This window comes from Anolis sagrei, chromosome 3 (genome assembly GCF_037176765.1).
Source record: "Anolis sagrei isolate rAnoSag1 chromosome 3, rAnoSag1.mat, whole genome shotgun sequence".
NCBI lineage: Eukaryota > Metazoa > Chordata > Lepidosauria > Squamata > Dactyloidae > Anolis > Anolis sagrei.
The window spans coordinates 240,535,369-240,561,436 of NC_090023.1; the positions used below are offsets into that span (position 1 = coordinate 240,535,369).

The following is a 26,068-nucleotide window of genomic DNA, read 5'->3' on the forward strand; positions in this document are numbered from 1 at the left end:
GTTTGGAACAAATGCAAAAGTGGTACACTTTCTGGGGAAACTTAAGCCATGGAACTACGCTTATGACTCCAAAGCCAAAAGTGTCAAAGAAGATGCTCAAGGCCCCACAGTAGTTCACCCAGAGTTCCTCAATATGTGGTGGGATACCTTTATCACAGATATTTTGCCATTATTACAGCAGCATGGTGCCATTAAAGACACAGCTACTGGTGTAAAGGCGGTAGGTCTTTTAAATGAATTTCAAACTTGACTGGAGATGTACATTTGAAGAGGGTTATGTCCCTTGCATACAAAAAAAAAAGCCTGTACTTGGTTATCAATAAATTAGTGACTTAGTTTGAAACTAGCATGGTTACCTAAAAAAAATCAGCTTGCAATCCTGCAATAGCTAGATTAGTAAATGAGCTGGCTAGTAATGCCTGCAACCAAAGTAGGTTTGCATCCTGCCACATTACACAGCACATTGGGTCAGATCTATTATTAGTCTGCAATTAGAGTATGAAGCACTAATTGTTCTATGAAACTGTATTAAGGGGCAGACTCAACACTAACTCTGAGAAGATTTACAGGTATGAATTTAGAAGTAATGCATTCTTAAAGGGAGAGTGGATGAGAGGGTTAGAAGATATTGTTTTAAGTATAACATGGATGGTAATCAAAATATATGCAGGGAAGGGCCTTAAATGAAATCCACAACTTGCTCCTTTGAATCCCATTTTGGTCCAGTTGTGTTTGCTTTGTAGTCCTAAACACAGTAGGAAAGTAGGAACACAAAGATCCACCCGAAGCATTTATTAAATCCCCTGCAAAAGTTATCCAACTCTATTTCTCCAATTACGTTTCCCAAAACTGAAATGCATTAGTTGAACACACCAAAATGAAATCAATACATGGAGGAAAATATTCAGCGTATCCATCAGCCCATGCTGCCTTATGAATTATCCTCTCCTTTCATCCTCCATTTATATAAAATTGAAAAGATGTATTTTGAATCATCCACTCAGACCAATTTAGCACATTAGATGTAATAACACTAGGTGCTCATCACTGTGGACCTAACTGGCATTTCTGCTATGTAGAGTGTGAGCTGTACTTTCAATGCTTTTTCTTAAAGCAAGAATTGATGTACTTAAAAAAGTATTCACACAATATTCAAAAGCTAGTTGTGTTTTACATCCCCCTATTGGTGTGTACCTGAAAATGAAATGATGGGTAAAATGATTGAAATCCCATTTTCATTCTTCATTACAAAAAGATTAGTATCTGTAAGATCAGGTTAATTGGAATGTTTTTATTTGGCATGGATCTTTGCAGATTTATATGTAGCTGGCTTACCAAAAACTGCTTGCTATTTAATTCGTTAGCAACTTAGGTGCAGTACTGAACTTTGTTGTCACAAGTAGTTAAAACTAGATTTTGTATACCATCAATTCTACTAGGTTATCTGCCCCTAGTCAAGAGATGAGTATACTGGTGCTCAGTGAAATCAGTTTATTGGCACGAAACTGTCAGGTTTCGGCAGAATTCAAAACTAGACTAGGTATGGGCTCAGGCCTCCAAAGATGTCCATGTTGGCACTACATTGAACGTGTGTTTAAACCACGTTTGGAAAGATGCAGAAGGCAAAGAGAATACTAAGAAAACTTGCAGTGTTCACATCTGTAAACAATTCATCTCCTATGCCTAAAACATTGAACCACTGAATGAACCACAACTCTCTTGCTTTTGTAATTCTTTCCAGGGATCTAACTAGCCAAACGGATCTGACTTTAGCTTTTTGTGCATGTAATTCACTAATGCATGCAATGCAGCCTTTGATCACTGGTTTGGTATACAGAAATACAATAATTAAGTTCTTAGACCTTTCTGAGAGCAAAGACTGACCTGTTCTTGAGCTGTGCTTTCTGTTGTCCCTATTTCAACTTTCTAATAAACTATTTTCAGCTGTCGGGCTTGGTCTATACACTGGCTTTCTCTTGTGGCTTCTGTAGAGAGGTATGAAGAACTTAAACCTGTTGCTAACTACCTGCTTGCTTTCTCGTTGACTCTTAGACTATGCTCTTTATTTGTCCAGTTCCTTAAATTCTGTAAACGGCGCTTGCTGCTTTGCATGGGAAATTCTTGTTGGTTTTCCTCCCCTCTGCACTATTGCTTCATGCCTCCCCTTTTTTTGTAATGACGTTGTGGTACCATCCCCACTCACTTGTGCTTTCATTTTAGGAGGAGGTAGCAGAGTCAGTGTCCCACCTGTCAATTTCATCTACAGCGCTGACACACGTGCCACCCTCGCCGCCCCCCATGTCCTCAGAAGAGCGCAAAGAAAGATGGGAGCAGGGCCAGGCCGACTACATGGGAGCAGACAGCTTTGACAACATCCAGAAGAAACTGGATACCTACCTCCAGTAGAAAGAAGCACTTGTATCTGCTCTGCAGATGTCAGCAATACAAGGACTTTTCAGAGCTATAGCAACTAGAAAAGTCAGATAGGGTCGATTAAACTTGCTAGCAGCTTTGCCACTGCTGAGCTGAAGGCTGTTGGCAGTACTGGAGATAAGAACTGAACAAAATCTGTTTTAAGTATGAATCCTTGTGCCAATTTTGTGTCCAACAGCCAGATCTTTTCCTCTTGCACAAAAACTAATGAACATACCTGTAGAGAACTCATTGGGAACAGGGCACACAACTGGCTTGAATCTTACTCCTTAGACCTATAGGACTGTGCTTTATCTTCTTCCCTTCACCCCAACCTGTGTTTGGCTTGCTATGTTATAATGATGGCTAGAAAGTGAGGCAGCTACAGTGAAAGGGGCCTTACAGAAAGAAAGGGCATGAAAGGGTGGCAAAATCGTACTGATACTGCCTTTCTGTCAATTCCAGCCATATTGAAAATCCTGACCAGACATCTATGCACACTATCCACAGCATGGCAAATACTTTCATTCAGTTGTGTATTTCTGGGACTAGTTAAAACATCAAAACCTTTTGAAGTTACCTGTAACACAGCAGTCAAACACAAAAATAAAGAAATCATGGTAAAATCCAAATAGAATATGGCACTTAAGTTTTGTTAAACAGTATTATGATGCATGTGTCCTCTACCCTAAACCCGCTATCTCACATTGGTAAGCTGCATCAGGGATGTGGTGTGCTACAGGGTGCAAATTTACATTCTCCTAAAACCCATGATGTGTCTAGTAAAATCGTAACTGTAAGACAAATGTATCTCTGCATACTGATCCAGATTAATACAGCCACACTTTTGAAATCTAGTAACATGTTATGTATGGTAAGAGTTAAATTTTCTTCAACAGCCAATAAAAACAGTGCTAACTTTCTGTTAAAAATCTGATACAATCCAGAATTTCTGACCTCAGAATATTCCTACATAACATTATTAGCTCTTAGCATATTGCCTACCCTCTTAAATGTCTTGACTGCTGAACTTCCATCCTCTAAAGTGATAATTTTGAATACTTCTAGTTTCTATTGAGAGTCCTCTGATGGTACAGTGGGTTAAACCACTGAACTTGCTGACAAAAAGGTTGGCAGTTCAAATCCGGGGAGTGGGGTGAACCCCTGCTGTTAGGCCCAGCTTCTGCCAATCTAGCAATTTGAAAACATGCAAATGTGAGTAGATCAATAGGTACCACTTCGGCAGGAAGGTAACAGTGCTCCATGCAGTCACGCTAGTCACATGACCTTGGAGGCGTCTATGGACAATGCTGGTTCTTTGGCTTAGAAATGGAGATGAGCACCACCCCCAGATTCGGACACAAGATTTAATGTCAAGGGGAAACCTTTACATTATGCACACTGTAGCATTTTTTTTGTGTTTTTTTTTACAAAGAACATCTCATTTACCACATAAGTCTCCAGAAAAGCCATTTTATTTACACAAACATAAAACTGGCAGAAACTACTGAGTTTTGTAGTAATTGGCATAGCTATAGCTTCAAAGCAGCATAGTGAACTATTGATATAAGCAAATATTTGTTAGAAATCAAGTAAACTGAGCTTTTTTCTGAAAGGTAACTTATTTGGGCATGAATCTTAGAGAGCAGCCCCACTAAGAAAATCTTCACTGATTTACTGCCATGTTGAATGAAGATATCTGAAGACGAAACCTGCTGCTGTACAGGAGTCTATTATGCTACTGTAATGACAGTGGTTCAGTTCTGTTGTGAGCACAAGGAAGAGAAAGCTGCTGGCTCCTAAACACCAAAAATTTCCAAAGATGTTGCTAAGCACACTCCTTGAAAAGGCTGTGGTTTTTCCAGCATGTTTTTGTTCCTGCTTCTATGTCAGCCAACAAGATCTTGGCTTTGGGATGCTTCTTTAGATATTCTCACTCAACACAGAAAGGAAATGGCAACATGCTCCTGAATGTTCTCTGCCTGCATTCTATGGTCCCTCTCAATTCTAGCATGATACAATACTAAATCCCAATACAGAGACTGTTTCAATAATCAAAAATATAGTAGCCTGCAATGAAATAAAATGCCAGTGGATAAAATACTATGCTTTTAAATTGAGGAAAAAAACTTTTTTTTTTTTAAAAAAGTATGTTTTGCTCATACAAAACCAGCAATACAGATGAGTGCAAAAAGAAAGGTTATCCAACTTATTTTCACACAGGATCAGTTGAAAGAAAGCACAGAACACAGATTATATATGATGCTGGTTTAGAAACAGCTCCTCTTCCTCCTAGAGCTTTGTTTTGGAAGAACAGCCCAATGGAACTCAACCATTAAACATTATTTATGAAAATGTGGTGAGAGGTTCTACTTCAGTTGGAAAGCTTAATATATAAAGAACTGCTTGACTCATGCTTTTAAGATCTACAGTACAGATATGTTATCTGAACAAGCATCATAACAGCAAGTGTAATATTGGTCCGAATACCTCAAATTACAAATCCATCAAAGTCTTGATGTCATTAATTTTTGTTTCACTAGAATTTTTTTTGGTTCCCAGGGCTCTGGCTGCAAGTTCTCGCTTCTTATGTTGAATTTTCAGCATATTTTCTTCCACAGAGTTCTTCACAATGAACTAAAGGAAGAAAGTTAAACTACAATCAAATATAATACTTAAAGATTACTAAAAAATTAAAATACTGTAATCTGTGAAGAAAAATTACTGTATGTACTCAAGTATAAGCTGAGTTTTTCAGCCCTGTTTTAGGGCTGAAAAAAATCTCATCCATTTATACTTCAGTGAGAGTCCGGGTCAGCTTATACTTGAATATATACGGTACAACAGGGAGACAAATCCAGGAGTTTAAAAGCAAAAGAGAATATTGCTATCACTTGCTTTACTTTCTGGAAAACCATTTATCCTTGTAACTGACAAGTCTTTCTCTTAAATCAACTTCCAGTCTAGCACGGAACTATACACATGTATGGAATATATAGAAACTAACTTTGAGGTCTATAATCCTACCTATGGATCCCTTTATTGAAAATGTTAAAATTCAGCAAGTCAACTTTATGAAGGTGAGCAGGATTTAGTCCATATCTTGTTTTTTTCCAATCTGTCAGAAAGAGTTTGGTACATAAAAAGTCTAGCTGCGACATGTATGTTCTGGCCAGAGACCAAATGTTTGCACCTAAATTCAAAATCGAAAAACCTGATCATACTCTGTTCTGAACTTGACTTTCTTATTGTATGGAAGAGCTAAGAAATTTCCTATCATGCTTGCTGGGAAATTTTGACAGTCTAGCAGACTTTTTCAAACACAGTATCAGGCATGGGCAAACTTCGGCCCTCCAGGTGTCTTGGACTTGAACTCCCACAATTCGAATTTTGGGAGCTGAAGTCCAAAACATATAGAGGGCTGAAGTTTGCCTATGCCTGCTCTATCTCACAACACACATATAGAGGTATGCTAGACTTTGAAACTGATATGCTCATGATTCCAGGACTTCAAATGACTACCACCTCACCTTAGTAATGATGACATCCTGCTTCTGCCCAAGTCTGTGGCATCTGTCAAAGCACTGATCCTCTGCAGCAGGATTCCAGGCCTATAGGAAATATTAAGTATTATACTAAACCATATCAAAAGCAAGTGCTATCAAAGTGAGATTCTTAAATTATACTTCTGTGGAAGAAGACTTGCATTTTAAAAAATAGAAGCAATGGTTGGATTCACTTTTTGGGAGAATTAAGATTTTTTTAAAAAAGAGAAACCTCTTAGCGTTACATAACAGACACAACACTGCAGTTTACGGTTTGTTGTATACCATTACTTCTCCAGTGAAGTTTTTGAAGTGTCAGGAATGAATACTGCCTCCCAGTGCCAGAGGTATTCCTGATCAAAGGCTATGGGGGAAGCTTCCAAAGGGATGCATTCCCTCCCATTAAAATTGTGAAGCTTATGTACAGGGGTATATACATATGTACAAGGATCATAGTTTAGATGGGCGCTAGAAACAATATCATACGAAAGCTGACTGGCACATCCAGACACAGTGAAGACATCTGCCCTTACGCTTTGCTACTCTGCTGCTGAGTACGCATGCCCAGTGTGGAACACATTCACCACACTAAAACAGTAGATGTGGCTCTTAATGAGACATGCCTCATTATCACAGGGTGTCTGCACCCTACACCACTGGAAAAATTACACTGTTTAGCTGGTATCGCACCACCTGACATCCACCGGGAAGTAGTTGGCAATAATGAAAGGATCAAGGCAGTGACAACACAAGCCCATCCCGTTCAGATATCAGCCAGTATGCCAATGCCTTAGATCCAGAAATAGTTTTCTAAGATCACAGAGATACTCGCAGGAACATCTCAGCAAGCGAGAGTCCAAAAGCAGCAAGCGAAAACCCGGAACCTCAAGCCATGGCTAATACTGAATGAGACTCTTCCAAGGCACACAGAAGACTGGGCAACTTGGAAGGTGCTGAACAGACTGCGGTCCAGCACCACAAGATGCAGAGCCAACCTTAAGAAACGGAGCTATAAGGTGGAGTCCACAGCGTGCAAGTGTGGAGAGGCGCAAACCACAGACCACCAATTGCAATGCAGTCTGAACTCTGCCACATGCGCAATGGGACCTTCTCACAGCAATATCAGAGGCACCCCAAGTGGCCAGCTACTGGTCAATGGACATTTACAGTAATGCCAAGTTTTTAAATGTTTTGTTTTTTAATATAAATTACAACTGTACACTTGGTTCACTCCTGATACGACAAATAAATAGTTTAGATCTTCACTGTAATGGATGATGACAATAATAACAACAACAGCAACAACAACAGTACTTTTATTTCTTACCTGCCTCTACTCATGACTCAAGACTGGGCACAATATAGCTAAAAACACATCATCATAAACATTATCTAAAATACATTGGAAATCAGCAACTTAATTATAGGTTCCCTATCAAATGAAACAATGCTAGATTTTGTGCTTCTGTGAGCAGCCTTAAAGACATTTTCCCCTCATTTTTTGCATTTCTATATAACATGGTGTCTGGGTGATGGTCAAAGTGGCTGAGTAGATAAAACATACTTACTGGATCCATTAAAAAGACCCGTGAAGCTGCTGTTAGATTCAAACCAACACCACCTGCTTTGAGAGATAGCAACATTACAGTTGGAGATCCTGTTTCATTGCTCTGGAAATGCTGAATTGCCTCTACTCTCTTTTTCCGTGTCATAGAACCATCTAACCGAGTGAAGGTAAATCCGGATTCTCTGAAACGGAAACAACACATCATTAGTTGTATTGGAGGGGAAATCCTTAAGAGTGAAGATCTGCTTCTCTTAAGCTACAAAAAATAATGTCCCAGGAACCTAATCACAGCAGTACTTATATTTTTCATCTACTTTATTTACAAATTTACATTAACATTTTTTCAACTACAGTACTTTATTAACAAATGTTATTGAAGGAAGCACTTCTTTTATTAACACATACAAGCCTACTTACTTTAGTGGAATCTCTATTAGAGACAGGAATTTTGTGAACTGAGAAATAATTAAGCTCTTAACTGTGGGATTTTGCTTCCTCAGTTCTATCAGGGCGTGCATAAGTGCATTAACCTGAAATAAAAGAGATTTAGTTTGATAAATCACAAATCTTTTCCCCTCCTTAGTTTTACTGTTACAAAAGAAGTTTGTGCATTTCCAGAGCACAGTAAAATAGACAGGCCAATTATTCATTCTCATTTAGATCACTACATGCCAAACATTCTTGCCTGCAGGCAGATTAAAGGGAAATAGACAACCAGGATTGCAGTCATAATGCACAAAGTTTGGAGAGCAATGAAAAATTTTGAAAATAATTTTGGAGATCTAGAGCAGGGGCCCTCAAACTTTTTAAACAGAGGGCCAAGTCACAGTCCCTCAAACTGTTGGAGGCTGGATTATAATTTGATAAAAAAACATGAATGAATTCCTATGCACACCGCACATCTTATTTGTAGTGCAAAAAACACATGAAAACAATACAATAATTAAAATGAAGAACAATTTTAACAAATATAAACTTATTAGTATTTCAATGGTAAGTGTGGGCCTGATTTTGGCTGATGAGATAGGATGGTTGATGTTGTTGTGTGCTTTCAAGTTGTCTCAGATTTAGGTTGACCCTGAGCAAGGGGCGGGTAAATGACCTTGGAGGGCCGTATCCGTCCTCCGGGCCTTAGTTTGAGTACCCCTGATCTAGAGTGTCAGCAGTGAGGGAATTGTGACTACAGGTTTAAGTAATATGTATTTCAGAAATACATATTACTTAAACCTGTATCTGAATTTGAAGCAAAGTGTAGAGAAATTTCAAGAACATACAACTTTAAAGAGGCAGCATCATTAATATAGTCATTTGTTTTCATTTATCAAAATAAGTCAAGATGTGTGAATTATTGAAAAAATGACATATAAAAGAAAAACATCTAGGAATTATTTCATGAGAGAACAGCCTAAACGTAGTGTAATGCTGTGAGCACTGGACAGGTCTGAGGACAAGGGTTCAAATCCTAACTTAGCCATGAAGCCCACTGAGTGACGTTGGGCAAGTCACACTCTCTCGGCCTCAAAAGAAGGCAATGACAGAGCTCTTCTGAACAAATCTTGCAAAGAAAACCCTCCAATAGTCACAAGTTACTTGAAAGCACACAACACATGAAATCACATTAAATCAATTACTTTCCTTTTACTTATAAGCAACCCTTTGAGGTACAGAGGACTGCAGCTCAAGAAAACAGTCGTAGCTGCAGAGCAGACAGAAAGTAATAAATGCTTCGCTTACAGGCCAAGGACAGGTGACAATACTAGGAGGCTGAATGCCTGCCCAGTCTCCTTTGCCCCATCTTGATTAGAAGCTTGGTTATGTTATGTTATGTACCTAAGCTCGATTACTAGGTTTGGAATGCTTTACGAGTGTTTATTCAGCAGTCTGCCTTGAATCATAGTCAGAAGTTGTTGCAATACTGATTAACCATTCTTTCTTAGTCCTTCCTGCTCCACGGTTTCTTAGAAAACTGTAACTATAATTTAGCTAGTTTATTTTATTTGCAATATAACATTTGGATACTTTATTTTCAAAAACATATTTTAGATAAACCAGTAAACAAGAACAAAGTGTTCAAACTGGATGTTTACCTTTGAACTAGATACCCATCCTTGGTCAGTCTTTCTTCCACTATCAGATTCCTCTAAAGGACATTCTACTAAATGTTTTAATCCAACCTCTTTCCTGCAAAGAGGACATTTGGCATTTGCCTGCAAAACAAAAGTGTTAATTTTTACCAATCAGCATATACACTTGCCAACTATGTTCATTTTTCCATTGCATTCAACCAACAGTGTTATGGAAATAGAAAGAGTTATCTACAAATTTACAGAGGACTAAAGCATAAATATGCACTCTTTCCAAAGCAGCTGGCATATTAACACAAACAAACATACCTTCCTGTTAAATCTATATTGAACCCACATAATTAGAAAAACCAAAACGGGTACGTTCTACTGCAAAAGTACCTGCTTAAGTGACCTAATTTGATACTTTTTCTTATTAGGTAGAAGAGTTCTTCTGGCTCTATTCCCAAGTATATTTTACATATTTTCAGACTTGCTTATACTTCAAAAGAACAAATAATATGAGATCTGGGTGGCTATTGACTTTTGGGTCAGTAATAAACCAATTGGAACCCCTGCGGTGCAGTGGGTTAAACCGCTGAGCTGTTGAACTCACTGACCGAAAGGTCGCAGGTTTGAATCCGGAGAGCGGGGTGAGCTCCCACTGTTAGGCCCAGCTTCTGACAACCTAGCATTTCAAAAACATGCAAATGTGAGTAGATTAATAGGTACTGCTCCGACAGGAAGGTAACGGCGCTCCATGCAGTCATGCCGGTCACATGAACTTGGAGGCATCGACAGACAAGGCTGGTTTTTCAGCTTACAAATGGAGATAAGCGCCCCCACCCCCACCCCCCAGAGTCAGACACGACTAGACCTAATGTCAAGGGGAAACCTTTATCTTTACCTTTAATAAGCAGATGTGACTAACCAGCATCTTTGGGAGGCTTTATGGTTGTTTCTATATGTTTAGCAACTTTGTGCAGTACAAGAGTATGGCAAACTAGGCCCTTAATTGTGCAAGGACAGTACTAAATAGTCCTGCTTCGTGGGAAAAGGGGATCAGTACTTAAAATCTGAGATTACACATTGTGATCCTGACTATGTGAGGGAGCCTTCAGAGGGTAGACATATGTTCAAATATATGTCCTTCAGATTATTCTGAAGCAAAATCAAATGAATTTTTTTCCAATCCTGATTACGGTCCTGCTGAATATCTAAACATCAATTTGTCTCTTGGAACAACATGTTCCTGTCCAGCAGGAAATTGTCATTCACTCCTCAATCAAATCATCATTCAGACTTTTTCTTCAAAAAATTTAAGTGGACAGTTCAAGAAAATTTATGTAGAGATGTGCATATTTTTTGCTTCTTCTCTTCCTTACAGACTAATATAAAATTTGACGTAAACATCTTGGTATTGATTTTCATTAATAGGCCTGATGAAAATCACTCAGAATACTCAGAATGCATTCAGGTGGCAGGAACTTAAATTTCTCAGCAGAGGATGAGGTTTGCCTCTTTTTTTTTAGAGGAATCTTGGCTAGCTGAGACCTTTCTAATTGCACTGCTCTCAAATCCAGTCATGTGGAATTACAGTAATTGCTCCACTCATGAGCAATGTTTCAGATGTCTAGTTTAACTGATGAATGATAAGGAATAAAATCTAATTATGTAACCAAGTGAGATTGGTGTGTGTGTATACACACATACACCCACAAATAAGGATCTCTGATTTGACTATTTAAATTCAAATCAAATTTTCAATCAGTTTGTGTTTTGCTTTGTTTTAAGCAGAAAACAATGATTGTAGAGAATACTGACTAAAATACAACTGAGGCAACATCACATATCAATATGAAGGCACAGTGTACAGCACGCACACATATAACACTCATCGCAATGAAAAATTAAGGGAGTTCAATGTATTAGGAAAAAAATTAGTTGAAGAATCCCTTCAAGTTGACAGCAGAAAGCAATCAAAGAGCATAAAAAGAAGTGACATATAAGGTGGAATAATGGTTTGCATGTTGGGCATGAACTCTGAGAGACCACGATTCCAGTCCCTGCTCAGTCACAAAATCTCTTGGGCAAATCTCTCTCTCTCCACCTCAGAGGAAGGCAATAGCAAACCCCCTTTGAACAAATCTTGCCAAGAAAATCTCACCATAAGCTCAAAACAACTTGAAGGCATACAGTAACAAAACCGAGAATTACTTTGTTTTAGTAACAAAGTCATCCAAAGTACTTTCCAATTACCCAGGATTAGTGCAAATCACTTTTGAATAATTCCTTACAGTTGGCTGAAGGGAATAACTGACCTTCTCCCTTTGAATGACTTCACAGATGCATGGTTTGCAGAACACATGAGCACAGTGAGTTATCACAGGGAAGTTCAGAGACTCCAAACAAATTGCACACTCTTCGTCTGATCCCGAGCTTAAGACTAGCTTCATCTTCTCTATTAATTTCTCACGTAACATTTCAGGAGTGCTATTACCTGCCCAGAAACACAAATAAATGCTAAATCAACAATATTACACAAATTAAAACTCAATTATAATATCATGCAAGGTAAGATAATACAAAATGCAATGTTTAAGAAAAACAAACTGGAATCTGCAAGGACTGTTGTAATGCACACTCTGCTCTGAAAGAATTTTGTAAGTTACATTGTCTTCTACATTATTTCATTCCCCATGCCTTACCATAGTTTTTCTTTTGGTTCATTCTTTGGTCAGTTCTCACTGGGGTGGTTTTGGAGGCATTGCTCCCTTATGTTTCATCCCTTATTTACTATTGCAATCCCCGCATTCCTCTAATTTCTTTATCCACACACGCTGTGGCTCTATTTTTGCCTGTCCATTCACTATTTAAGATGTTCATGAGGAAACACAACATAACCATCCTTATCAGACACTACCATTTAATGTCAAGAATAAAACTACATTTGTGGTAATACTTAAGAGACAGAATAATGTCTTCTAAAGATTAAGACACTTCTCATGTGAACTCATCCCACAGTAAAGTTGTCTTCAGAAAAGGTTAAGATTTATTTTTACATTCCCCACACATGGGGGAAAGGGAAAACTATGAAGCCATTTGTTCTGTAAACAAAGTCACCTTCATTTTCACTTCTTGGGAGCAAAGTGGACATAATCCACTACCATCAATATACAGGCAGCCCGTGAGTTACAAACATCCCAACTTTACATATCACAATATGTAAAGTTCAAAACAAACCTAACACTTTGATCTCCGTATTTCAGCACCGTAAAGCTCGAAGCGCATTTAATTTAAAAAATACACTTGGGTACACTCACCTTCCACATTGCTAGATGATGACGATGCACTTATACAGAGTGATGGATGACAGCATAACAGTCTGAGTCTCAGCAAAACACCAAGAACATCTGCATAGTTGCTCAAAATAGTCCCCTCATTAAAATACCTATAGAATAATTTTGATATTAAAGCAAAAATATGACAGTTTGAGTAAATGAACTGTGATCCAAATATCCCTAGACCCCTAGTCCAATTTTAACATAACTAGACTTGATCAAAAGGAATCACATTGCCATCAAAGTGTTAATTTTTCAATTTTCCTGATTTTCCCTGACTAACCTTTTGTTAATTTATCTGACATAATTATAGTGTACAGGTTACATTAAAGTACATAAAGGTTTGATAAAATGTTTTAAAACTACATCAGCATGAAAATGCAAATTTGGTCGAGATAGAGTGAGCAAGATAGAATGTCAACACAAATAATCTCTAAGGCAGGAATGGTCTCCTACATATACAGTAAGTCCCCAAATTACAAATCTAGGCATCTTCACCCCCAAGTGTGTGTGTCTTTTTTTCCAACACTTTTACGACTCTTAAAGGGTCATAAATACAGCTGTCCTTCTCAGACCTGTCAAAGTTGCCCATTTGTCCAAACAACGACAAATGTCAGGACAATTTCTTTCTAAAGTTATACTTAAAATTATATTCTCTTTCACTGACTGCTCCTTTCAGTTACATTATGAAACAATTTCAAATTCAGATCACAACTGCAACCCAATTGATATTTTCTACTTAACTGTTGGCACCACTTACCTGCGAATAGCAGATATACTTTCATTTTTCACAGTGTTATAGGTTACACTCTCTTCCTCTGTAAATGTAATATGCTGAATGAATACTTTGCGCTCTGGGAGTTTCAAAACTGGCTTCCCTTTTACTTTGCTTGTTTTAGTTCTGCGAAGTGTAATACTCTTAATCAGGGATTGTAAACGCCTACCAAAAGCAAAAGACAAACCCATGAGACAGCATTAATACAATACATATTTCATATCTCCTGGCACTGTTGTATCTTGGACATCAAGTGCAGTTGCACACTGTCTGCATTTTATTTAAAATTGAAGATCAATATGAGAATTATTCAGACTAATGCAATACACTTTATATTGATTGATATTTACATGAAAAGGTTACATTACACATAGTTTTTTAAAAAACACTGTTTATACTTAAGCCCTCCTTGATCTCCCATTGTAACCGGCCGCTGGATTGTTCTGTGCCACCATTCCTTATCTACAAAAGGCTTCAGTTTTAAGAAGGACAGAAGAGACCACAGGTCCTTTAAGGAATTTTGAATAGGTGTGCCTGTATTGAGGGAAAGGGAACAAAACAAAAACAAGCTATACTTTGCACAATTCACTCAAAATGAGTTAAAATTGGACTAACTGAAAGGGTCTCCTGTACAAAGATCCATAAAGTATGTCAAAACTATTGTCAGTTTGACTATCATGCAAACAATATATGTTCAGCAGTATAACCCCACATTACTGCTCAAAAAGTTGTCCAATGTTTTGCAAATATATGCATTCCTAACTTCTCTCCCAATTTCCTCCTGGAATCCAGATGGACTCTTGTCATTTTCTTCTTTGTCTGCATCTGTAGCTGGATCATAAACTTGGATTATGGTTATATTGATGGGTTTTTCCTGAGTCTTATTGACATTGTTGAGTCTATATGTTACATTACTCCAACTATAGCTGGATCTACCCAGCCACATATGGCAGTATTTACTTATGGTCAGTGTACACGCATATAATTCAGTTCAAAGTGCAACCTCATCTACACTGTCAATTAAATGCGGATCCAAGCTAGAATCAAACTGCAGCAGTCAGAAAACAAACTCCAACAAAAGTGAACAAAAAAAGCTGTTAATGTGTATCAGTGCTCTGTGGTTTGTGTAATCACCTCCAGGCCGCAAACTGGGTCCAGTATTACCTATGTAATCATCTGCATAGTGAAACCACTTTCTTTAATGCCAATTTGAAACTGCAATAAATGGTCTGTGTAGATGGGTTGTAATCCAACCAGGAGCATGGCTTCTATCAGCATAACAATCCCTCCACCAAGATAATGCCATGAAGGGTAGATAAGGAAGGCATGAGATTTTGAGGGATAGCAATTTAAATATAAATAATCCCAATTCCTGCTTTAACAGTTAAGACTTCTTATACCTCAAATGTACATTTGTGTGCAAGAAAAAGTCACACAATTCCAGAAACAGTGAGAAAGAATACATACATATTTTACGGAACATTGGAGGGCCAGAGAGACAGCTTTCAACTCATTGTTCCAAGTAGAGAATAAACTTCATTCTGACATGAAATAATTTTGCTGAGTGCAATATGTAGTCCTAACATATTGTTGTTGCCACCTTACAAGTAAAACACTGAATCTTGCCAAAGGCTTACAATTGGAAATATACATACATTTGGAAGTTAACACAATAGTACTAGAATGCTATGATGCTGGAACAAATTACCTGTCAGAACCCATCTCCTCTGTGCATCTAGGCCTAACACAGCTTTTGTTTGTTGAGCATTGGGATTTCGTATTGTGTGCCCCTCATCCAGTACCACTCTCAGCCACTTTAAGTTGTGCAAAGGACTATTACTTCCGGTCTGGAAAAAAATTAAATAAAAAGATTATACTACAAGAAAGTACCACCAAAAAACAAAGAGACAGCATTTTGTTTTTTATATTTCTGTCAGAAGAATGTATGCAGACTTCATGCAGAGCAAGAAGAACTCAAACAGTACCACACATGTTTAAAAGCCTGGAAGCTAGCACACTTTTGATCTTAACCTATAAATCCAGTTTTATTAATACACAATGCATAAAATTAAAGAGGCTACAAATACATACATGCAATATCTTAGGCAGAAAATACGGCATTTGCAGGAAGTTTCGCTTGCATACTTACTCCATAGTCACTCGCTAAAACATTGTATGTTGTTAATACAATGTCCTGACTTGAAAGTACTGCTGGATCTTTACTTCGCTCAGAGCCATAGTAAACATACAGGTTCAAATGAACATCTGGATCAACATGTTGTTCAAACTGATCCTGAAATGAAAAAAATTAAGGGAAATTATGGCTGGCTGCTAATAGATAAATATTTCTGTCATATGTGATTTCTGTAGCAAATTTTGCTTAGTAGGTTAAACTTAATAAGATGCATCTTAATAAGATGAATAAGTTACATTTTTTTTGTAACCATAAAAATAATTCTACAGAAAATATATGAGAAACATACATGTGGTCAAAGCTAAAGCTTTACACAAGTTTTTATAAGATGTATGATTCTGGCTGCAATCCAATTCTCACTTCATAGCTTTTCTGAAATCAGTAGGGGTTGTCTCTCTGCACGAACAGACACATGACTTGGCAACATGTTGCCCACCAGGTGATTTGCATATACAATTATTACCCAAAACCCCTTTAACAATCACTTGATCAGGAAGTAAGGGATTTTGATTCTGAGGCATCAGATTGCCTAGCTTAATGTAAATCTTACTTAAGAATATTTAAACTACATTTACAATCTTGCTCTTTCCAAATCTTGCCACTTATATTTAGAGAGACACCCCTGGTCCTGACGGTCAGGAGATCTACCAAAAAAACTGCACAAACCTTAATTCCACACTAAAGAAAGGCCAGTGAAGACTGAGAGAGATTAAAACATGACTGATCAGGAGCTCCAGGCAGTAAATTGACCATCAACTAGAAGAGAACCTCAAAACCAGGGCTGGTAGATAAAAGCAAGCACAGCAAGAAGCAGGACTGAGAATTCTACTAAGACTGAAGCCAATGGCTAACAAGAGAAAGAAGTGATTGTGCACATGATTGTGATGCAGCTTTTAGCAGACAACTGTCCATCATCTCAGTCCTGGATGGAAGAAACTTCAGCAAGTAGTTCCTAAAATATTTAATTAAGCAACCAGAGGTATCAGACGCAAAAAAAGACTGCTGTATTCTGTTTTCCTGATAACCTTGTTTCTTGAAGTGCTGTCTGTCTTACACATATACACCATACACACATCAGAGTTTGCAGAAGAAATAGAAGATTGAGGTTGTTCCGATAGTGAAAACTTAAAATTATACAATCTGATAACTTTACCAATTAGTGTGGGAAGGAATTCTACACACTGTTTTAAAAGAGAAACATTTGATTACAAGAAGACATGCCATTGACCTACTTCCATCCCTAGGTGTCTCTAGAGCTGTATTTTGTTTTCGCTGAGAATCTACACCAAATAAAAGTAAGTATTTTTTTCAATGCTAAGCAGAGACACCATATCCAACTTATAGAGAGAGCTAAACACTTGAAAGAGAAATCATTTAAATTTCAAACCTACAATCCAGTTACTTAGGACAGAAAGTGGACAAATGATCAATGTTGTTTTGAGATTCTTGTCAGCTTCAGATTTCTTATCCTGTACAGCAGCAACACCTTGGAGAGAGAGAAAAAAGCACAAACACCTCTGCAACTGCACTGTAAGACATACATGTAGTACTCTGTATTACACACACAGAGATGTACAGTTCTACAAAATATCAATGTATTATACATAATAGCCTTAATAGTTGCACATGTGTTGTATGGTACATTCCACTTTCATTCGACAGGCTGCTGACATACATCTTCTTATAGACATCCTATTTTTTTTAAAAAAATCTTTTAACAATTTAAAAAATATTAAAGCTTTAATACAGCACTTCCATTTGATAAATATTGTAAGTATCAGTTTTAGATATATGATACCTTTTTTCTTTGTCTTTTTCAAAGAAACACTGGATTCCCCAAGAGCTGCGGCAAATGTTTCATCTTCCTGAATATCAGGAGCAGCTGCAGATCGTAGAACAAAAAGTAATGCATGTGCATGTTTCTACCAGGATTCTGCTTAGTTTTGTTTATAAACGTTATTAAATTACAAAACAATAATTTCAAGCAGCAGCTGAGAATGTATTCAACGAGTTTTACTCTCAGCATCACAGATTTAGCCACTGCAATTAGCATACAGATAATAAATGAATATTATTCATACTAACATAAGTAAAGGTAAAGGTTTCCCTTGACATTAAGTCAGGGAAAACCATGTCTGACTTGGGGGGGTGGGGGGTGCTCATCTCAATTTCTAAGCCGAAGAGCCGGCATTGTTTGTAGACACCTCCAAGGTCATGAGGCCAGCAGGACTGCATGGAGCACCATTACCTTCCTGCAGAAGTGGTACCTATTGATCTTCTCACATTTGCATGTTTTCGAACTGCTAGGCTGGCATAAGCTGGGCCTAACAGCGGGAGCTCACCCTGCTCCCCAAGATTCAAATTGCCAAGTTTTCCGTCCAAAAGTTCATCAGTTTAACCCACTGTGCCACCAGGGGGCCTATCTTACTAACATAGTGAAAACAGAATGGGACATAGAGATAACAATAACACTGGAGATCACAGAATCATAGAGTTGGAGGAAATCACAAGAGCCATCCAGTCCAACTCCTGCAGATATTAACACTGAGCCACCTCGCTGTGTGAAAGCAATGGGTAAGTCTTTTGAGACAATGTATTTATTCTTAAAACCACCAATACTTCCTAAAATTGAGACAGTAACTCCACATTATGAATGTATGCACATTTTTCAAAAACCACATAGCAATATCAATCCTAGAATGGGGAGAAAAGACAAGAAATTTGAGTACTTAAGCATCGTACCTTTTCTTCTTTTTCTTGTTGCTGCAGGCTTTTTCCCCACTTTAGCTGGACAAACAAGAGAAGTTTTAATGCATTAAGCAAAGATGCAAAAAAGATAGTAGGGAAATAATACCAAAAGTAAAGTGAAGCTCACTTTTTATTTGTGTTCCTTGTTCTTCAGGATCAGAGTCACTGTTCATCGAATACTTTGGTTTCTTTCCTGTATTTCTGAAGGATTAAGAAAAAATAACATACAGAGTACTTCCCATATTCGTAATCGAATAATTCAGTCTATTGGTTTTATCTGCACATACTTTAAAAAAAGAAACATCTTTACAACATCTTAACTGCCCAGTTTAGAGTACATGTAACAATGTAACTTGGTATAACCACCCAGAAAGCTCTTTAGTTTCTTTTTAATTCCCAAAAGTACTCTCCTTATAAAGACATGTGCCAGACTATGTTGTCGTTTCATGGCCGGAATTAGTGGGTTGCTGTGAGTTTTCTGGGCTGTATGGCCATGTTCCAGAAGCATTATCTCCTGACGCACATCTATGGCAGGCAACCTCAGAGGTTATGAGGTCTGTTGGAAACTAGGCAAGTGGGGTTTATATATCTGTGGAAAGTCCATGATGGGAGAAAGAACTCTCGTCTGTTTGAGGCAGGTGTGAATATTGCAATTGGCCACCTTGACTAGCATTGAATGGCCTTGCAGCTTCAAAGTCTCACGGCTTACTGCCTGAGGGAATCCTTTTTTGGGAGGTGATTAGCTGGCCCTGGTTGTTTCTTGTCTGGAATTCCCCTGTTTTGGGGTGTTGTTCCTGATTTTAGAGTTTTTTTAATACTGCTAGTCAGATTTTGTTCATTTTCAACCAAAATGTCAACAAAAAGGAGGTAACCATGAAAATGAACAAAATCTGGTTACATGCCAATATAATAAATTAAAGAATCTACCTTTTTTGACGCAACCTGGATGACTGAGAAGGAACAGAATCGTCTTCATCCTTTCTGTCAGAAGTATTCACTTGAAACCCACATTTGGGTTCTTCTTCAGACAAGAGAAAAATAATTATCTTAGAAATCAATTTATTATTGTTTATTTACTGTTTTTATATACCACTTTTCTCACCCCAGGGGGGACTCAAAGTGGTTTACAACAAATAACGGCAAAATTCAATGCCTTACATATGTAAAAACCAAATCATAACTCTAAAGAAAATATATAGCTATGCATTAATTCCATAAGACAATTAACCCTAAGATAAGAGAACATTTAAACATAAAAACATAAAAATTAAAAACATTAAAATCACATGATCCAAACTGGGCCTTTCCAAATGTCAATTGCACATATTCCATATTTACTTCTTGTATTGCAATAATAATAATAATAATAATAATAATAATAATCTTTATTTATATCCCGCCACCATCTCCCCAATGGGGACTCAGGGTGGCTGACATAAGGCCGAGCCCAAATATAATACAACAAAATAATATGCAAAACAATAGACAATAAATACAACAAATACATAATACATCAAAATAAAATAAACAATGCAAAAACATAATAATGATATCCTTGAAGGGACTGGTTTGACTCTGGAGAAGCTGGGGTGGCCACGGCTGACAGGGAGCTCTGGCCTGGGTTGGTCCATGAGGCTACAGAAGCAACTGGATGAATAAACAACATAATCACATAAAGAATATATGATAACTACATTAATTTACCAGTCAAAAGCTTGGTCCCATAACCATGTCTTTGTTCTCTTTCTAAAGGTCAGGAGGGCCTCATCAAAAAATGCTTAACATAAATTACAATTCATCAAATATATTTTCATTGAGTGAGATCTAAACTAAGTCACACTCCGATTCCCAGTCAATCAATAGACGTTTAGATAGTTGGCTAACATTGAGCCCTTCCTCACAGCCCTATATCCCAGAATATCAAGGCAGAAAAACCCACATTATATGTGTGTCGACTCAGATAATCCAGTTCAAAGAAGATATTGTGGGATTTTCTGCCTTGATATTCTAGGATATAGGGCTGTGTGGAAGGGCCCTTATTTGATACATCTCAAAAAAAACCAAACAATGACTACTTTGTATTGTCGGAGGCTTTCATGGCCGGAATCACTGTGTTGTTGTACGTTTTTTCGTGCTATATGGCTATGTTCTAGAGGCATTCTCTCCTGACGTTTTGCCTGACACAGGCGAAACGTCAGGAAAGAATGCCTCTAGAACATGGTCATATAGCCCAAAAAACCTACAACAACGCAATGACTACTTTAGTATGGATCCAGCTCACTTGAGCATGCCTCTCATTGGGCGTGAATCAAATTACTTATGTGCTGATCAGCACTTAATTAACCAAATTACCTTTTATGTTGGCTTTTGCAGTAGGAACACATTCCTAAGAAAAGAGACAGAAGCAACACAATACAATTGTACTTAAAACTGATGAAACATTGTTAGTTCTGTACATAAGAATCACTAGATCGAACAGAAAACATGTTAAAACTAGCACAAGTATTTTATAGAATAGATAAAACATCAGTAAGTCTTCTCCAACTATCCAGGAGATAGTATCCACAGAACCCCACAAGTCCAAACATCAGAAATCAGACTTTCATTTTTACATGTACTACAAAGAAGGCATCTTGTAAATAAATGTATGGCTGAAGACCATATTCAATGACAAATACAAAGTATAGCCTTAGCATATCTACTGTGAATTCCGGACCTCACCTCCTTGACTTGATTACTTTTCCTTTGAACAGGAAGAGGTTGGCCTTCATGAAAACTGGTAAGAATTACTGCAATCATAGTTAGAGTTTTGCCCTAAAATACAGGAAACAAGTTGTCAGGATTCATTCATAAACTATTATCAAGTATGTGTGCATATGTTTTACTGCTTTTTTATTAGAGGTACATGTTAATGATTATTAGCCATTAAGAGTCTTTGTGGTGCCCTGTACCTAGTGTTACATTTTCTTTAGATCAAATGCTCCTAATTAGCAAGGATTACAAAGTGTTTCCTTTTTACTTGATTTTGTCTTTTGAAACAAGGAGAACATTTATTTATATGCTTCTTTTGTATTTCGATGGGTATGAAAAAAGATGATAAAAACCTGAATCCCTGAAAAGATGGATATTTATTTTACAGCTTTAAGGCACTAATGGCCATCTTCTATATTGAGCTAAAGAGTACATTGCCACTGGACAGACTCAAACAAAGAATGAAAGTTATAATTTATATTCTTGTGCCCATTATATGCTTGCATATATGGAGACATTTTCACTCACATACTTCTTTCAAATAGGTCTATTCTTTTGGTCTTATATTTTCTTACACATTTAACTCACAGATATAATGTTAAGTTACACAAACATAATTCTGTCCTGTATATTCTCAGCCTTCAGAAGGTGACATTAGAAGACAATTGATTATTACTTGGCTTTGGCTTACAGGAATCTACAGGGTTCCAATCAGCATCTTCATAAAATTGCTGAAGAGGCTGTACTGGGTTGTGTTACCACCAATATGCTAATGACACATGGTTCATATTTCTCCTTTCTGTTTGATTCTAGGAAAGCCAACAAAAGTCTCTAAAAGCTATATTCAAAGGGTCAGTTCAAAGGTTCAAGGAAACAGAGCAACCTATAAGCATTGTTTTTATATTTGGCTGGAGATACACTTAAAAATGTACCTGTTCCAACTTACAAACAAATTCAATTTAAGAACAAACCTACAGACCCTATCTTGTTCAGAACTTGGGGACTGCCTGTAGCGGCCATCTTAAATCTTCTGGTGCTAGAAATTTAGGTGATTTCATGAGTTCTGTCTTCTTTCCTATGTCAAAAATTTTCGATTTGACTACTACACATGCCTTATCACCACCCATAACTAGAAGAGATTTGAGTGGAAAGATACATGTATTGTAGGGCTCTTAACATTGCCCTGAGTCAGTTGGACTGGAAGTTGTCATGAAGAACAAGAAGGAGGCCTTGTGGATTATGGTGTCAACTTAATAATTTTTGATGGATGGAAGACTGATCAGAGCTTCCACCTTTAGCATCACTGGTTTCTATTTCTTCACTGTCCCATCAGCTTTTGTGGACTGTGATACATAGAAATATTGCAAATAAATAAATTACCAAACCCATATCATCTGCCAATATTCCTCCAAGAACATTTTCTGGTCGCTTTTTTTCAGCAAAGTTTGTAATGGTATTGTAGAAGTAGTTCTCCCTCTCTTCCCAAAATGGGGGCAATTCACGATTGTTTTCACGTGAAACCATCCACGCTAAAGCTTGCTTCTGATGTGGAAGTAGTGGAGTTGAAACAGCCTGTAAGGTTAAGATGTCATATATACTGTTTTATTATAGCAAAAGCCACAAATTATAGTACTTTCTTCTTCTCATCATAATGTTCTAGGATTTAACTAGCATATCAATGCACTTTCTCTAATCACAAGATGACCCATTATGGCATTATTATTGTTATAGCATCAGAAGCGACTTGAGAAATTGTAAATCGCTTCTGCTGTGAGAGAATTGGTCATCTGCAAGAAAGTTGCCCAGATGTTTTACCATCCTGTGGGAGGCTTCTCTCATGTTCCCACATGAGAAGCTGGAGCTGACAGATGGGAGCTCACCCCACTCCTCAAATTCATTGCTGGAGAGGTTGTAGAGACGCAGTGGGTTGTGTTACCAACAATATTCTAATGACACATGACCTTTCGGTCAGCAGTCCTGCCAGCACAAGGGTTTAACCCATTGTGCCACCGAGGCTTCTAGTTTGGCATTATGAATAGAATACATACCTCTGCAGCTTCCATTTCACGGGTTTTATCATCTTCCTTCAGATCTTCAAAGAGTTTGTCAAATTCAGTTTTAAGCTAGAATACAGGACATACACAAAAGTTAGTCTTCTCTATTCTATCAAATGAACTTGTAACATAATTTTTACCATATATGAACTAGGACTAATCAATTGTTTCATGTGATTAATCCGTTTGCTGAGCTGTCTGAGGATAAAAGTGTTTCAATTTATGCTAAGATGGACTGCACATTAGCAAGAGAACCTGAAATGAACTGTATGGCCCTGGAATTGATGAAGTTCAATGACATAAACAAGCTCAAAGAAGAGGGATCTGAAGTTGAGAGAGTATGACTTGCAGTGCCAGTAGGCTTCCTGGCTGAGCAGGAATTCTAATGTCTTAGTCTGACACTCAAACTACTACACACTGGCTTTCAATATTCCTATACCTTTCTGAAAGGCGCTATTAATTCCACAACTTTTAACAACAACAACAATAATAAACTTTATTTATACCCCACCACCATCTCCACCAATGGGGATTCGGGGCGGCTTACATGAAGTCAAGCCCAAACAACAAATTACAACAAAATAAAAGCAAGAACACAAACAATCAACAACATCATAAAGGCATAATAATAAAAGAAAGAAAAAAACATATACCGTATATTCCGGCATATAAGACGACTGGGCGTATAAGACGACCCCCAACTTTTCCAGTTAAAATATAGAGTTAAGACGACTCCCATGCATAAGACTACACCCGTGTATAAGACGACCCCTGACATTTGAGAAGATTTTCTTGGGTTAAAAAGTAGTCTTATACACCAGAATATACTGTACATTAGCAATATAAAATTACAATCACAGTGACAATGGGCGGGCCACATGTGCAGAATAAAATGATTAAAAAATGATTAAAAACTCTGGTGAGATAAGCATAGCCATATGCACCCTAACAACAAAACAAAATGAAAAAATATTATACCTGCTCAGTTGTCATTTGTACAGCAGCATGAAGTGGAGCACTGTAACTTGTTTCAGCTTTTCCAGATTTCCAGTTGGTCCCTAAATCATTTTTTTTAAAAAGAGAGTAAGAGAGTGAGAGAGAGGCTCATCAATGCCTGTAGATTTTCTCTTATCCCCAGGAGGCCAAATGTCTTTCTATTTACAGTATTCTAGGTAAAGGTTTTCCCTTGACATTAAGTCTAGTCATGTCCAACTCTGGGGGTTGGTGCTCATTTCCATTTCTAAGCTGAAGAGCCAGTGTTGTCTGTAGACACCTCATGTGGCCGGCATGACTGCATGGAGCACTGTTACCTTACCACCGGAGCGATACCTATTGATCTACTCACATTTGCATGTTTTCAAACTGCTAGCTTGACAGAAGCTGGAGCTCACAGCGGAAGCTCACGCCACCCCCCCCCCCCCCCCGGATTTGAACCTGTGACCTTTTGTTAAGCAAGTTCAGCAGCTCAGTGGTTTAACCCACTGTGCCACCGGGGGCTCCTTTACAGTGTTCTACAACATTCAAATTAAAATTCACTAAGTCGAACCCCTCATATGCTGAGCAATAAAATGTTCACTGGGTCAGTATATCAAATAATCATTTAACTTAATTTACCTGGAGCAGCTAACTTAAATCCATGCATTTTAAGTCGATTTAGAACCACTTGCTTATTTTGTTCTTTTCCCCAAAAGCTCAACTGCACTGGCATTGTGAATACATTATTTGCACCAAAGGGAACAACTCTAGAAAAAAGAGGAAAAGGCTACATTACATTTATATCCTGCTATTCCGAAGAGGAGTTCAGAGGAGTATAGGGCTCTCCCATCAAAACCCACACACACATATACATTTTTTTATTTTTATTATTTCTTAGTAGTAAGTATATTGAACACAATGTTATTTATTTATTTATTTATTTATTTATTATTTTAAACATTTATATTCCGCCCTTCTCATCCCGCAGAGGACTCAGGGCAGAGTATAACATATATACGGCAAACAGTCAATGCTGGGACATAAAACCATAAATATATAAAAAACATTAAAATCACTTATATCCACATGAAAGGTTGCTTAAAAACCATCTCAGAACACCACTTTGCCTCATTGCACTACCCCAAAGGCAGTGAACATACAGAGGAAGGATGGTCACCATATAAACCAGGGGTCCTCAAACTTTTTGAACAGGGGGCCAGTTCACTGTCACTGTTGGGGGGCCGGACTATAGTTTACACGGGAATATTGTGAAACATTTATTTTATATATTGTGAAACATTTATTTCTAATTACAAATAAATGAAATGTTGACTTCAAGCATGTCGTAGCATGGGTAACAGGCTTACTATAACAACAGGGAACACATGAATATGTTTAACTGATCAGCCTATTGGCCAAACTCCCATAACCTCTTGCGATCATAGTTTGTGGCAGGCACACAAAGTTTCTGGATAAGAACTACTACTTTCAAAATAAGGGCCACAAAATTAAAAAGAAAATAACACTTTCAAACCAGGAAAAGATTTCTGTTCTACAATTTTATCATTACGTTTATTTATACACCACTTTTTGTCTCCACAAGGAGACTGTGGGCCCTTCCAGACAGGCCCTATATCCCAGGA

At 37.7% G+C, this 26,068-nt stretch overlaps 2 protein-coding genes across 6 annotated transcripts in view; one reads left to right on the forward strand and one right to left on the reverse strand.

Annotated features, from left to right (window-relative positions):
- GYG1 (glycogenin 1) overlaps positions 1–4,551 on the forward strand; it is a 31,728-nt gene extending 27,177 nt beyond the window's left edge. The window contains exons 6-8 of one of the 2 annotated variants that reach the window (XM_060767746.2): positions 1–220; positions 1,945–1,995; positions 2,221–4,551. In XM_060767746.2, the coding sequence (XP_060623729.2) occupies positions 1–220; positions 1,945–1,995; positions 2,221–2,406 (457 nt within the window). In that variant the 3' untranslated portion in view covers positions 2,407–4,551. The remainder of the gene's footprint in view (positions 221–1,944; positions 1,996–2,220) is intronic. The other variant, XM_060767747.2, reaches the window with a different exon arrangement.
- Positions 3,870–26,068, reverse strand: part of HLTF (helicase like transcription factor) — a 28,237-nt gene continuing 6,038 nt past the window's right edge. For 2 of the 4 annotated variants that reach the window (XM_060767744.2, XM_067465988.1), the window contains exons 4-25: positions 25,065–25,192; positions 24,429–24,508; positions 23,445–23,519; positions 22,777–22,968; positions 21,367–21,459; positions 20,998–21,031; positions 19,573–19,663; positions 18,773–18,846; positions 18,640–18,684; positions 17,696–17,779; positions 17,289–17,383; positions 15,853–15,996; positions 15,412–15,550; positions 14,102–14,237; positions 13,689–13,868; positions 12,911–13,038; positions 11,909–12,087; positions 9,612–9,731; positions 7,942–8,054; positions 7,526–7,706; positions 5,943–6,023; positions 3,870–5,049 (exon numbers count right to left, since the gene is read on the reverse strand). In XM_060767744.2, coding sequence (XP_060623727.2) covers positions 4,909–5,049; positions 5,943–6,023; positions 7,526–7,706; positions 7,942–8,054; positions 9,612–9,731; positions 11,909–12,087; positions 12,911–13,038; positions 13,689–13,868; positions 14,102–14,237; positions 15,412–15,550; positions 15,853–15,996; positions 17,289–17,383; positions 17,696–17,779; positions 18,640–18,684; positions 18,773–18,846; positions 19,573–19,663; positions 20,998–21,031; positions 21,367–21,459; positions 22,777–22,968; positions 23,445–23,519; positions 24,429–24,508; positions 25,065–25,192 — 2,533 coding nt within the window. In that variant the 3' untranslated portion in view covers positions 3,870–4,908. Of the gene's footprint in view, positions 5,050–5,942; positions 6,024–7,525; positions 7,707–7,941; positions 8,055–9,611; positions 9,732–11,908; positions 12,088–12,910; positions 13,039–13,688; positions 13,869–14,101; positions 14,238–15,411; positions 15,551–15,852; positions 15,997–17,288; positions 17,384–17,695; positions 17,780–18,639; positions 18,685–18,772; positions 18,847–19,572; positions 19,667–20,997; positions 21,032–21,366; positions 21,460–22,776; positions 22,969–23,444; positions 23,520–24,428; positions 24,509–25,064; positions 25,193–26,068 lie in introns of all 4 variants that reach the window. The other 2 variants (XM_060767742.2, XM_060767745.2) reach the window with 1 other exon arrangement.